Source organism: Nannobrachium achirus, assembly GCF_963921795.1.
Source record: "Nannobrachium achirus genome assembly, chromosome: 2".
NCBI lineage: Eukaryota > Metazoa > Chordata > Actinopteri > Myctophiformes > Myctophidae > Nannobrachium > Nannobrachium achirus.
In genome coordinates, this window is record NC_137811.1 from 56,504,653 (window position 1) to 56,517,961 (window position 13,309).

Genomic DNA, 13,309 nt, shown 5'->3' on the forward strand with positions numbered 1-13,309 from the left:
GTCCGATCTTTATGTTTTTTTTTTTTTTTTTTTTTTTATAATATTACTCAGATTTGGTCCAAACGTAATCAACTTAAGAAGTGTGTGTGTTGTGTGTGTGTGTGTGTGTGTGTGTGTGTGTGTGAGACGTGTGTGTGTGTGGGCACGGGCGTGTGTGTGTGTGTGTGTGTGTGTGTGCACGCGTGTGTGTATGTCTGTCTGTTTCTACTTTCGGAATTAAAGTGTGTGTGTGTGTGTGTGTGTGTGTGTGTGTGTGTGTACGCGCGCGCGCACCCGGAATGTGTGCGTCTCTCAACATTGCGCGCGTGTCTACTGTGTGTTAGTGATGTGCCATTCATGAGTAATTCGTTCATAAGAATCACAAGAAATAATCATGAACGATTTGCCAATTTCCTTAAAATGTTACGTTCACGATTTTGTTCTAAGCTCAATGTGTCATCATGGCATCAGGCCCTAACTATAACTCTATATGGCCATAAAAGGGACAAGGACTCATAGATAAAGAGATCTCTGTATTTGTCCATCAGTCGGATCACAGTGCAACATAGCTGTGAGGGCCCGCAAAGAGGGATGGAAATTATCGGTGTTCTAAACTAAACAGACAGAAAAAGGAAGAAAAAAACTGAAGATGACGATTTATTTATTTTAAAAAGACACATTCTGGTGCTGATTATTCGGTCGACCATCGATACTGACCACCAGGACACTTACACCAGGATAGGATATTGACTAGGATCCTAAAACAAAGGCATTGATCACGATACTGACCAGGATATTGCTGACACCAGGATACTGACGCCAGAACCATGACACTGAGACCAGGATACTGACACAAAGCATCACAATAATCACATTTTAGGCTTGTCTGATCATGTACCGGTCTGTGTTATGCAGTATTGTAGTTATCACAAAAGTAAATTATCTTTAATGCATAAGGACATTTCCACAAGGCTTTATTCACTAGTTGAGGCAAGGTGGTATGCAGGCAGTCTAAAGGCTGTCTAAAGGCAGAGTAGGACGGGTCGTCCTATTCTGCCTCTCATTTGTGGTCGAATTTGTTCTGAGGGTGGGTCTGTAAGTATCTTGATACAAGTCATTTTCTTCCGTTCCAGCCAAATACAAAAGTATTTGAAATACGTATGTATTGTATTGAATTTCAAATACTGGTTAGTACCATGATAGCCTACTGACATCCCTGTCACACAGACAGTGCAAACACCCCTGCTGAGAAACACTACTTCAGAAGGTGCATACATAATCTCAGTATTAGCATCCTTAGCAACCACACATGACAAAAACTCACATCCCGTGAACATTGAACCAAAAAGGGTTATATTTCATATCATAATTGAATTTGATGAGATGCAAAAATAATCTTTGACCTGGCTTCTTAGAAATGTTTAACATTTCCAGGAAGAGAAGGCTTCAATCTCTCACTCACTGTGCCAAAACAGAGAACTGTTTGTTCTGTAATTATAATACAGGGAGGGACAAGCTATTGGGGAAGAATGTGGTCCATTGTACTGTATTTACTTTCAGTAAAATAATCCACACATATTGTAGGTCAAATGAATTCCACACACCACCTCAGGTGAGTCACAGTCACGGTGCTGTCCTGTGATTTCATACATTTAACATTTATGTCCGATTCCCTTGATGTCACACGCTTTTTTATTTGTCAACTGTTTTCCAATTGTCATTATAACTGATATTTGAAAATGCAGTACCCACAACAAGCAGGCTTGCTCTAATGTTGTGTCAAGTGACATTATGTCCAATCTGGCAGCCTAAACACTGCACACTTTAATAAAACAAATAGTCACAGCTGCTGAATCGACACAATAATGCTGAACCTCACTTTTAAGTGTGACCTTGGCTAAACTATCTGCACGTTTACATAAGCTTAAAACAATTCATGGGTCTGCTATGGAAACGGCTAAACAGCATGGCAGCACATATTTCTCTTGGTGGTTTATTGACTCCTGCATAATTGCTTTCTCTGAGACAGGAAGAAATAGACTTTTTAATTGACTTTTGGCAGTGAGGAAGATTCACAGCTTGAACCTCCTGCTATTCACCTTAATCCCACCGCCAGGGTGCTTTAATGAATCTAACAGTAATAAAGGGCTTTGGGTTTCATGAAAATTACTTTGTATTTATTCACTTCAAAATGTTTAGGCGTTATGTACTGATATACCGTCCGTACAAGTTTGAGCCTAAGCGATGTTGGCAAATATTCAGCTAAGGAACTTAGGGTCAATAATTCCACAGAGGTGGGTGCTGCGGGCACTCAAATCAAATGGCATCCAGGCAAGCTGCTGCCCACTGGGGGTCACTCATTTGACATGGAATTTGCACTGAACAAAAGCCGTTCCGAGTCCCCGTCCTCTAACCAAGAGGTGAGCCTTCAGAAACTGTTCCCTTCTCTCATTCCTTCCAGAAATGTTCTCCCTCTAATACAGGGGTCTTCAACAGGGGGTCCGGGGCCCCTAGGGGGTCCTCAGAGTTACTACAGGGGGTCCTCCAAATATTTGTGTGATAGAAACCTTTTTTCTCCTTTTTTTAGATTTTTTATATATATATATAATATATATATACCACTTGAACTCTAGCGTCCATATTCTGAGAACTTTAGATCGGCTATTTTTGGCAAAGAGGTTTGGTGTAGAGGTTGAAAAGAGCAAACTAAGTACAGAGTGAAAGTATTGACGGTTCAAATGGTTAAATATCTGAAAACACAAATTGACATGAATCCAAAATACACTGATGATTGTGCTGTCAAACGATTAAACTATATGGAATCTATGAAAAGGTTGTGGGGGTCCCTGCTTCATCTCTCCTTCAACTAAGGGGTCCTTGGCCTGAAAACATTGAAGACCCCTGCTCTAATACCCTGCTCTAATATGCCTCTCCCTCATATTCTCATTCACCTCTCTCTCCTTCCTCCCTTCCAGCTCCTCCCAACCGCTGTAGTCTGAGACTTTTTCTCAGACTGGACCCCCTCCGATGTCTGTGGTCATGTGACGGTGAATCAGAACCAACGGTGAAGTATAAACGTACAGTACTAGGCACAGCAGTCCAACCGCTAACGTACAGTTACAGTGGACATATTTCACAACCTGCAGAAGGTCATTGTCCTGTTACATTGCACTCTTATGTTGTTGTGCCTGCACAGGAGCATCGTAACCTTCAGTGCAGTCGACGCCTACAAGGAGTTAACGTCCAGGTAGGTGTTTATTGTGTGGGATATTAGAGTAATGTCTGGGGGGTAATGTGGAGAATGGTTCTTTTTGAAAGTTGTGTAACGTCTGTAATTTTTGTTACATCACCATGAAAAGTTAGAACAAGTATCAGTATCAAGTACAAGTGCGTGTGCGTGTGTGTGTGTGTGTGTGTGTGTGTGTGTGTGTGTGTGTGTGTGTGTGTGTGTGTGTGTGTGTGTGAGTAAGGGTTTGACTCCTGGATTAAAGCCAGGTATAGCAACACAAAACACTGCAACGTTTTTATTTTTAAATAATCAAGGTGTTCCCAAGTTTGGAATTCATTGTGTGTTTGCGCTTTAGTTGCCATGCTGTCATGCTGTATTTATTACAGTGTTTAAAACATTTAGGCAGCTCTTGCAGCTCTTGCACCACCTGCAGTGGGCAGTGTGCAGTGGCTGTGGTAAACCAGAATTCAGTGAGCCTTAGGGCCGATTCATACTCCACTTTTAGAGCCAAATTTATTTCGGTTCGGCTCTGTCCAAACTACAATATGATGTCATTCAGAGGTTCGGAGGGGTGGGCACCGTCATTAATTCGGCTGTTCGGTGCCACCGGGATTTTGAGAACCAAAATAAATTAGGCTCTGAAAATGGAGAATGCATCGGCCTTTAGGCCTACATAGTTGTATTGCTGCTGTTTGCAACCAAGGTCTCATCTGAGATCACAGACGAGAGTCTGCGATATATGAACATATTTCATGTTGTATTTCAACGCAAACACATTAATGACTCACCGGGCACGATACATATAAAGATAATTATATTGTTCACTCAGTGTGAATGGCCCTTTATGGGTTTATCCGGAACTACAAATGCAGGAGTTTAAGGTTTACCACAGGCGTAGTTCAGAGCTTAAAAACATTTGCAAGAACCCTAGGCCCATGACAACATATTCTGAACAGCTATCTTGAAAGCTACTGTCTACAATGGGCATACATAATGAAGCTTTTCAGTTGAGAAATCAGGTTCATCTTGAATGCATCAGACTCCAGAGTTATGCATGTTCTTTAGAGTTCAATCAGGACAACTCAACATGATTCTCAGCACGTGCCTCGAAACCTACTAGTAGTCCATGATTCAGTTTACAGCTACAAATGGACCCAACAGTGACAACTTTAAGCTGAAGTCAGAACTGTCTCCAGCCATAATATACGCAGTCACGTTCTCAGTGACGTATCTATATTAAGTGACCTATATTTACTGTACTCTGTACACTCTCAGAGTTAAATTAACACTGACGATTTTACAGTGTGTGCATATATATATACTCTATTGGAGAGGTATGCAGCTAACAGCAGCTGTCCCCCTCATAGTCACACGACTACCACCTACACTTCCTAGTAAATAAGGGGGGCAGAGCCCAAGGTCACATGTGCTGGTTGGAGGAAGGGGGAGAACAGGAGGAGCTAGATGCAGCGAGTCCTCCCCCTGCCTCTCCTGTTCCTATAGTTTTACTCTGCTCTGAATCAGGCCTGTGTCACAGGCAGAGGGAGAGCACATGGCTGGAGGGTTTTGAACAGAAGCCTCCAATAGCACAGCATTAAAGTGTAACAGTGCGGCTGCGTAGTCCCTCCCTGTCTGGGGCATTATGAACACGGAAGCCTTGTGTAGCCTGTGAGTGTGTGTGTGTGTGTGTGTGTGTGTGTGTGTGTGTGTGTGTGTGTGTGTGTGTGTGTGTGTGTGTGTGTGTGTGTGTGTTTGTGTGTGTAGGTGTGTGTGTGTGTGTGTGTGTGTGTGTGTGTGTGTGTGTGTGTGTGTGTGTGTGTGTGTGTGTGTGTGTGTATTCAGTGGAAGAAGGGGGTAGGGAATGTATAAACACATGACACATGCACTTGCCGGCTGATGAAACGAAAAGAATGGTATTGATCACAATGGTGTGAGAGGTTTGCACTATAGGGATGAGGGACGCATAGTCTCTTCCTGACTCCACTCTGAACGAGGTAGGTGACGGTGTCCCCCAGGACTTTATGTTTTATTGACTAGGCTAGCAACGTATAGTGGCTACAGGGTTGCTATAGTTATCTTATCTAAGCACCCACAAGCCTTTTCAAGTCCATCTGGAACCACGCGCTGAGCAAGCCTGTCGGTTAGGCAACATAATGTAACGTAATGCTGTAATGTAACAGGGAAGGTTAACAAAATGGCTTGGAAATGGCTTCATCTTGTATTTATGTGAAGCACTTTGTGTCTCCCTGCTTTACCAATAAAACAGACTTGACTCAATGACAAGTAAAAAAAAAAAAAAGGAAAACTAATTAAGGAAAAACAAAGTTTAATCTAACTGTTGTTTCTAAAGAAAGTGATATGGCAGCACATAATCTGAGTGTAACTGACATTCACATTCCAAGTGTGTAAGTGTGTCCAAGTGTGTAAGTGTGTGAAAGGTCCTATGCCAAATTGTATTAGAGATTATAGAAGAAGAGGTGGGGGTCCCTGGGGGAAAAGAGAGAATGAGATAAAGAGGGGGAAGGTCATTTCAAGCTTCACGGGCACATAGTGAAAGCAATGTCACATACTTCATCTGTTAGACAAAACCTGTTAGGCCAAACCTCAGGATTCATCATGACTCTTTTTATGCCTTGTCACCTATGCTATTATTAGAACATGGCTCTCTTACAATTTACCCAAACGTTCTCGTGTGAATTGTGCATTGATTCTTAGAAAAAATAAAAATAAAAATAAATAAAAATGTCTGAAATGTCCTTCACACTTATAACTATCGCTTATTAATAGTTAATAGATCATTCAAAAACTCTTTGATATTGAGTTATCCGTTTTTTTTTAGGTTTTGTTAACCATTCATGGTTTTATATCATTAACCAACTATTAACAGAGGGTGACCAGACGTCCCAGTTTGGCCGCGATTGTCCCGTTTCAAGCATGGTGTCCCGTGTCCCGACAAATATCTCTAAAACAGTAATATGTCCCAGTTTTCAATATTCACTACCAAATTGTCCCGGTTTTCGCCAGAATTCAAATAATAATAGTTGTTTTCAGTGGTTGCATAGATGTTTATCATGTTCTTTTCATGTAAACATCAGTCGCCAGTCCTATCAGAAAACATACAAAAAACATTGGGTGTCATGAATTCAACGCTGAGAGGCTGTTGTTTGTCAATCAGTCATTGCCTGTATGCAACACTATATGGTGTGCATGTGCGTGTGCATGAACGTGCACGAATGTCCACACGTGTGCATGACGAAAGTGCACATTGATTTAAGGGTCCTGGTTTGAGAGGCTGAATATTTGGTTACCCTATAACAGACATTTAACAAGTCATTAATAACTCTTTAACAAACTTTTTTTAATTTACTATATTTATAATGGATAGTTACCTAAATCAGTTTTTAGGTAATGTGGCAATTCTTGTAGTGCATAATCTGAATTATGTTCCTTGTTCATGTTTCAGATTGTGAAAATCCGTGTTTGCTGTTATAAACCCTTCAAGCCTTCGCCATGTCACTGTTGACCCATGTCCTGGCATGCCTGTTTGGCATGGGCTCATGGGTGGCCATCAACGGGATGTGGGTGGAGCTGCCCCTGGTTGTACCTGAGATTCCAGAGGGCTGGTACCTGCCCTCCTACCTCACAGTCCTCATCCAGATGGCCAATGTAGGCCCTCTCTTCGTCACTCTCATGCACCGCTTCCGCCCGGGGACACTGGACGAGCGGCCCGTCATATACTCCATCGTAGGACTGGGGATCGTTGCCACTTTTCTCCTGGCTTTCTTCTGGAAGCACACGGTGGCACTCGGAGGCACAATGCACAGTGTCCCCCTTCTGGTGTTGAGCTTCCTGCTGTCTGTGGTGGACTGCACCTCCTCAGTAACGTTTCTGCCCTTCATGATGAGGCTGCGTCCTCAGTACCTCACTACGTACTTTGCAGGGGAAGGACTTAGTGGCCTTGTGCCTGCTCTGGCAGCTCTGATCCAGGGGGTCGGGGTGGTCCACTGTCAGAACACTACCGTGGCCGATGCGGTCAATGGGACACTGAATAACTCCACTGTGGGCGGTAGCGGCGGGCTACAGGCCGTCTACCAGCCCGCTAACTTCTCCGCCCAGGTGTTCTTCATCTTCCTCAGTGCGATGATGGTTGTGTGCCTAGTAGCCTTCGTCCTCCTCAACCACCACCCGGCTGTGGCTCGGGAGAGGAAGAGCGATCTGTACTTTGGTGGAGATCTGGTCAGGGAGAAGGCAGAGCAAGGTCTGTCTCTGCACACCCAGAGTCCAGAGCAGAAGCCTATGATCTGTCCGCTGGAGGCTCCCAGGAGGCGTAGCTCTTTCGGAAGGGGGACATACAGCGGTATGGAGGTGGTGTTCATCTTTGTTGTGCTAGCCTGGGTCAATGCCCTGACCAATGCTGTGCTGCCCTCTGTGCAGTCCTACTCCTGTCTGCCTTATGGAAACAAGGCCTACCACCTGTCTGCCAGCATGGCAGCTGTTGCTAACCCTGTGGCCTGCTGCATTGCCATGTTCTTGCCAGTCAGGTAAGCACTGTCTCTGAGCTTACACATCCTTAATGTGCAGCTAATACTATTTTCAATAGCAGCTCCAGGTACTATATAGGTTCTATAATAAGTATTGTGGTGGCTGGATGGGGGATTGGTCTGATTTCTAATGGAGTCCAACACACTTGATGTCCATGTGTAAAACAATTTCAACACTAAATGATTTAATGTCCCAATTTACAATCAACTTCTCAAACTAAACGCCTCTTTGGCTTCCTTTGTCATCTTTTTGAGTGCAAACCTGCAAAGTGTTTGTATTATCAGTATCTCATGTAATAATTATAATTTATAATAATATTTATAGCATTTATATATATAGACTTAGTCCCCACTTTTTGTCACATTTTCAACATACATTAAATGTAAGGCAGTTAAAAGTTAAAATCTCAAGGCACACCTGTATTCCTAGCAAAAATAATGTTTTTGTTTTCTTTTCTATGACAAGGGTTGCCAGGTTGGTTAAAATATATTTCTTATGATATCGAATTTTGTGTTGGAAAATGAGATAAATAAATTCATAACTTTTTGTATAGTTGTATACCTTGAAATAATAACGAAAATCTCGAGGCACCTCATGGCACACCAGTGTGTTTATAGAACCACTGTGCTGCTACTGCACCTCATGGTTCGAACTCCCGCTGGTCAGAACACCGTCGGCAGGTTAGCTACTCACCAGCGTCGGCAGGTTAGCTACTCACCAGCGTCGGCAGGTTAGCTGCTCACCAGCGTCGGCAGGTTAGCTACTCACCAGCGTTAGTTTTACTGAGGTTAGGGTTAGGGGACTGCCCCATGGTTCGAACTCCTGTTGGTCCAAACCCGGTCGGCAGGTTAGCTACTCACCAGCGTCGGCAGGTTAGCTACTCACCAGCGTCGGCAGGTTAGCTACTCACCAGCGTTAGTTTTGCTGAGGTTAGGGTTAGGGTTAAGGTTAGGTTTAGGCATAGTTTTACTGAGGTTAGGGTTAGGGTTAAAGTTAGGTTTAGCCAGTGGTCGGACCAAAGGGTGTTCGAACCAAGGACATGTTACCCTCAAATATACCTACTGTCCATCCTGAAACTGACATGTTTACCTTCTACATCTTGGTCTCCAGGTCTCTCATCTTCATGGGCTTTCTGACCATGGTTGGGACAGGCTTTGGAGCTTACATCATGGCTATGGCTGCCTTGAGTCCCTGTCCGCTGCTGGTACACTCTGCCTCTGGAACTGCAATTATAGTAAGACTTCATTTTATTAGGAAAAGTATTTTTTGTACCACAGGATTTTAACATTTTCAGATGTTTGCAGAGCATATGTCTTATATAACCATAACCACTTTCAACCTGGCAATTAGAGACACATTTTTGCATTTTTGTACACAGAACTAACTAAATGCTAGTGGTCCAGAGCTCAACAAAGGCTGAGAACCATTGAACCACTGATCCATTCCTATCCCAGTTAACCTTATTCCGTTCTCTTAACCTTTTACATTAAACTCATGTTAACTGATACTGATATCTTACTGGTATCTTATGTATGACTGAGCGAGCAGACACATGCCATTTCAGACTAATAATGATGAGTCAACCATGTGGGCTGGTACACTGTCCCTTCTCTTCTCACTTTTTCTGTGGAAATTTCTTGACCTCGGACTTCCCAGTAACTGACAACATTGACACATCATCCACAACTTTTCAACGTCCCATTGTGCATTGCGCAGAAGGAGTGCGGCAGTTCCGGCGCTGCAGCTAAGAGTGATCTACAAGCTCACAACAGTTGCATCTGCGACGCGACGCGATGTGAGCTTGTATTGTCTGCTGTTCTCCGGAAGTGTCTCACAAATAATTCTACAGTAAATTCTCACGGAAACACCAGATCATTTACTACGCTGTTTCTCAACTAGTGGTCGAGCAGAAAAAAAGAGAAAAAAGAAAAAACACTTTCCTACATTACTAAATGCATGGTCAGGGACCACATGCAATATCCTACCTTCACAGACCACCAGTAGTATTACACGGACCACCAATTGAAAACCTCTGATCTAAAATAATAATTGCATAATTTTTTCTTCTTCTCTGCTGTAGGTAATAGCCTGGATCCTGTTTGTCCTGACCCTGTCCTATATAAAGGTGATCATTGGTGTGATTCTGCGGGATGAAGGACACAGCGCCCTTGTGTGGTGTGGAGCAGTAGTGCAGCTTGGCTCCATGCTTGGGGCAATGTCAATGTTCCCACTGGTCAGTGTCTATGGGCTTTTCAAGTCAGGTGATCCCTGTAACACCAAGTGTCCACAGTAGGGGCAGAATATTTACTGCACATGGCCACTGGACAAATGATATCAAACACTAGTACTGAAAACAGACTATCATCATCGCTGTGCAGTGCTAGCAAAATTAGCGAGAAAAATATATAAGCTCACAACACGTCGCAAGCCTTGTGAGCTTGTAGATATGCTATTTTTGCAATTATAGATTTCTTTGGGAAGTGAAAGTGGTTCTATGGGTTTTATAAAGTATTAACAAAAGCTTGTGATTAAATAGTCGTTTATTTTTTACATTTCTTGAAAAGTAATTGTTTTAGACATACTAGTTTTCCAACTGACAGACTGATGAATTAGTTCCAGTGGATTAAGATTATGTTCAGGACACATTTTTGTTTTAGTTTTTAGCAGCGATACAAGTGTTGAGTGTGTTGTTTTTATTCAGATTCTGTTATTTATTGAATTGTGAACAAAACAGAGTGGGGGAAACTGGGCTGGTTCCCTACAGTATGAGTGTGTCAAGAGTCAAGACCATACTTTTAAGGTCCCAAAGACAACAATGAATTGTTACTGAGATACTGAGATATTTTTTTCGTTATCATTATCAAGGACATAGAATGTTAATGGTATTCTTAGCTTAACTGTTCTCATTTTAATGTGTTGAAGTTTTCTTTAAAATGTGCCTTCTTCAAATCTGTAGTTTAGTTAGTGGAGTTGTTTTTTTTATTGTTTATTTTGTAATTAAATTATATGCTTTGTATGCAGCTACAGTTGTCTACTGATGTCCTATTATATGAACAATGTCAAATAAAATGTTGCTTTACTGTACTACTGTGGCATGTTTTCCAAAACACAGTAATTCACAAACTAGAATATATTGTTCCTTCGAAACAATCGTGGGCTCGCTTCAAGCCCAAAAACAATGGCTATAAACAAAAACAAAATGTCAAGATCGCAGGCAGTGCTCTCTTTGACGTCACTGACGCAATCAGACGGTGCATGCGTGATTTGAGGCATTTTGTTCAAAAAATCTGTTATGCAAAAGTTGACCCGCTGTTGCCGCCAATGTGAGAAGGGTGGCATCTGTTCCTTGATTTGTGGGAATGTGCTTGCAAAATGTCACGCACATCGCAGGCTGTGTTCATGATTTGAGGCGTTTTTGGCCACTTTATCGCTGCTTGCAGCTATATTTATTATTATTATTATTATTACTAGAAGCTGGGCCGCCCTTCGGGCGGCCCAGCGTCTAGTCGGCGACCTGGCCAACTCGGAACAATGTAAATAGGGAATGAATGCCCCGCCCTTTAATGCAAACCCCATTATACCTGTTTTCATAGGACCTGTTTTGACCATCTGTCTGCCTGTGTCCATTTATGCTCATATATGGAGATATCTGTCTGTCTGTCTGTCGGCGTCCATTTTATGTCCATATATGGAGATCACTGCAGTTATAGTTCTGGGTCCATTTTATGCCCATATATGGAGATATCTGTCTATCTGCGTCCATTTTATGCCCATATATGGAGTATCTGTCTGTGCCTCCAACTGTGTTGCAGACACAGTGCCGGTTCCCCCTTTAATGCAAACCTCATTATACCTGTTGTCATAGGACCCGTTTTGAACATCTGTTTGCCTGTGTCCATTTATGCCCATATATGGAGATATCTGTATCTGTCTGTCTGCGTCCATTTTATGCCCATATATGGAGATCTTTGACCATCTGTTTGCCTCTGTCCATTTATGTCCATATATGGAGATATCTGTATCTGTCTGTCTGCAATCCATTTTATGCCCATATGGGGGCATTCATTTTATGCCCATATATGGAGAACGCGCGTGCCCGTGGGACGAACGGTTCTCGAGATACGCGGATTACATACATACATACACACTCACAGAGATTTTTTGTTGACTCATGTGGCGTACGTGATGTCAGAGCCTTTTATGAAGTGATGTCACAATGAGTCAGAGCTTTCGCCGATTTCCTCCGGAACAGCCTGATGTCAACAATCAACCCCGCATAAGGAGATTCCGAACGTTTAGCGCCGGTTCGGGAAAACCGCGCGTCGGGTCGGGTCGAGACCCGGCACTGCACTCCGTGCCGCGGCGGGGAACGCGCGTGCCGAATCTGAAGCCGGTGGGACGAACGGTTCTCGAGATACGCGGATTACAGACACACAGACAGACAGACACGCAGAGACTTCTCGCATTTATAGATAGACTAGAAGCTGGGCCGCCCGCGTCTAGTCGGCGACCTGGCCAACTCGGAACAATGTAAATAGGGAATGAATGCCCCGCCCTTTAATGCAAACCCCATTATACCTGTTTTCATAGGACCCGTTTTGACCATCTGTCTGCCTGTGTCCATTTATGCCCATATATGGAGATATCTGTATCTGTCTGTCTGTCGGCGTCAATTTTATGTCCACATATGGAGATCACTGCAGTTATAGTTCCGGGTCCATTTTATGCCCATATATGGAGATATCTGTCTATCTGCGTCCATTTTATGCCCATATATGGAGTATCTGTCTGTGCCTCCAACTGTGTTGCAGACACAGTGCCGGTTCCCCCTTTAATGCAAACCTCATTATACCTGTTGTCATAGGACCCGTTTTGAACATCTGTTTGCCTGTGTCCATTTATGCCCATATATGGAGATATCTGTATCTGTCTGTCTGCGTCCATTTTATGCCCATATATGGAGATCTTTGACCATCTGTTTGCCTCTGTCCATTTATGTCCATATATGGAGATATCTGTATCTGTCTGTCTGCAATCCATTTTATGCCCATATATGGGGGCATTCATTTTATGCCCATATATGGAGAACGCGCGTGCCCGTGGGACGAACGCCCATATATGGAGATCTTTGACCATCTGTTTGCCTCTGTCCATTTATGTCCATATATGGAGATATCTGTATCTGTCTGTCTGCAATCCATGTTATGCCCATATATGGGGGCATTCATTTTATGCCCATATATGGAGAACGCGCGTGCCCGTGGGACGAACGCCCATATATGGAGAACGCGCGTGCCCGTGGGACGAACGGTTCTCGAGATACGCGGATTACATACATACATACACACTCACAGAGATTTTTTGTTGACTCATGTGGCGTACGTGATGTCAGAGCCTTTTATGAAGTGATGTCACAATGAGTCAGAGCTTTCGCCGATTTACTCCGGAACAGCCTGATGTCAACAATCAACCCCGCATAAGGAGATTCCGAACGTTTCGCGCCGGTTCGGGAAAACCGCGCGTCGGGTCGGGTCGAGACCCGGCACTGCACTCCGTGCC

General features: G+C 43.3%; 1 protein-coding gene across 2 annotated transcripts; it reads left to right on the plus strand.

Annotated features, from left to right (window-relative positions):
- Window positions 1–3,101: 3,101 nt before the first annotated feature.
- On the plus strand, window positions 3,102–10,834 carry LOC308303575 (riboflavin transporter 2-like). 2 transcript variants are annotated; one of them, XM_080747976.1, is made up of 4 exons: window positions 3,102–3,226; window positions 6,672–7,749; window positions 8,861–8,984; window positions 9,831–10,834. In XM_080747976.1, the coding sequence occupies exons 2-4, from the start codon at window positions 6,719–6,721 to the stop codon at window positions 10,041–10,043; spliced, it is 1,368 nt and encodes a 455-aa protein (XP_080604102.1). In that variant the 5' UTR covers window positions 3,102–3,226; window positions 6,672–6,718; the 3' UTR covers window positions 10,044–10,834. The 2 variants fall into 2 exon arrangements, with proteins under 2 accessions (XP_080604102.1, XP_080604101.1); XM_080747975.1 differs by lacking the exon at window positions 3,102–3,226 and adding an exon at window positions 5,062–5,202.
- The last annotated feature ends 2,475 nt before the right edge of the window (window positions 10,835–13,309 follow it).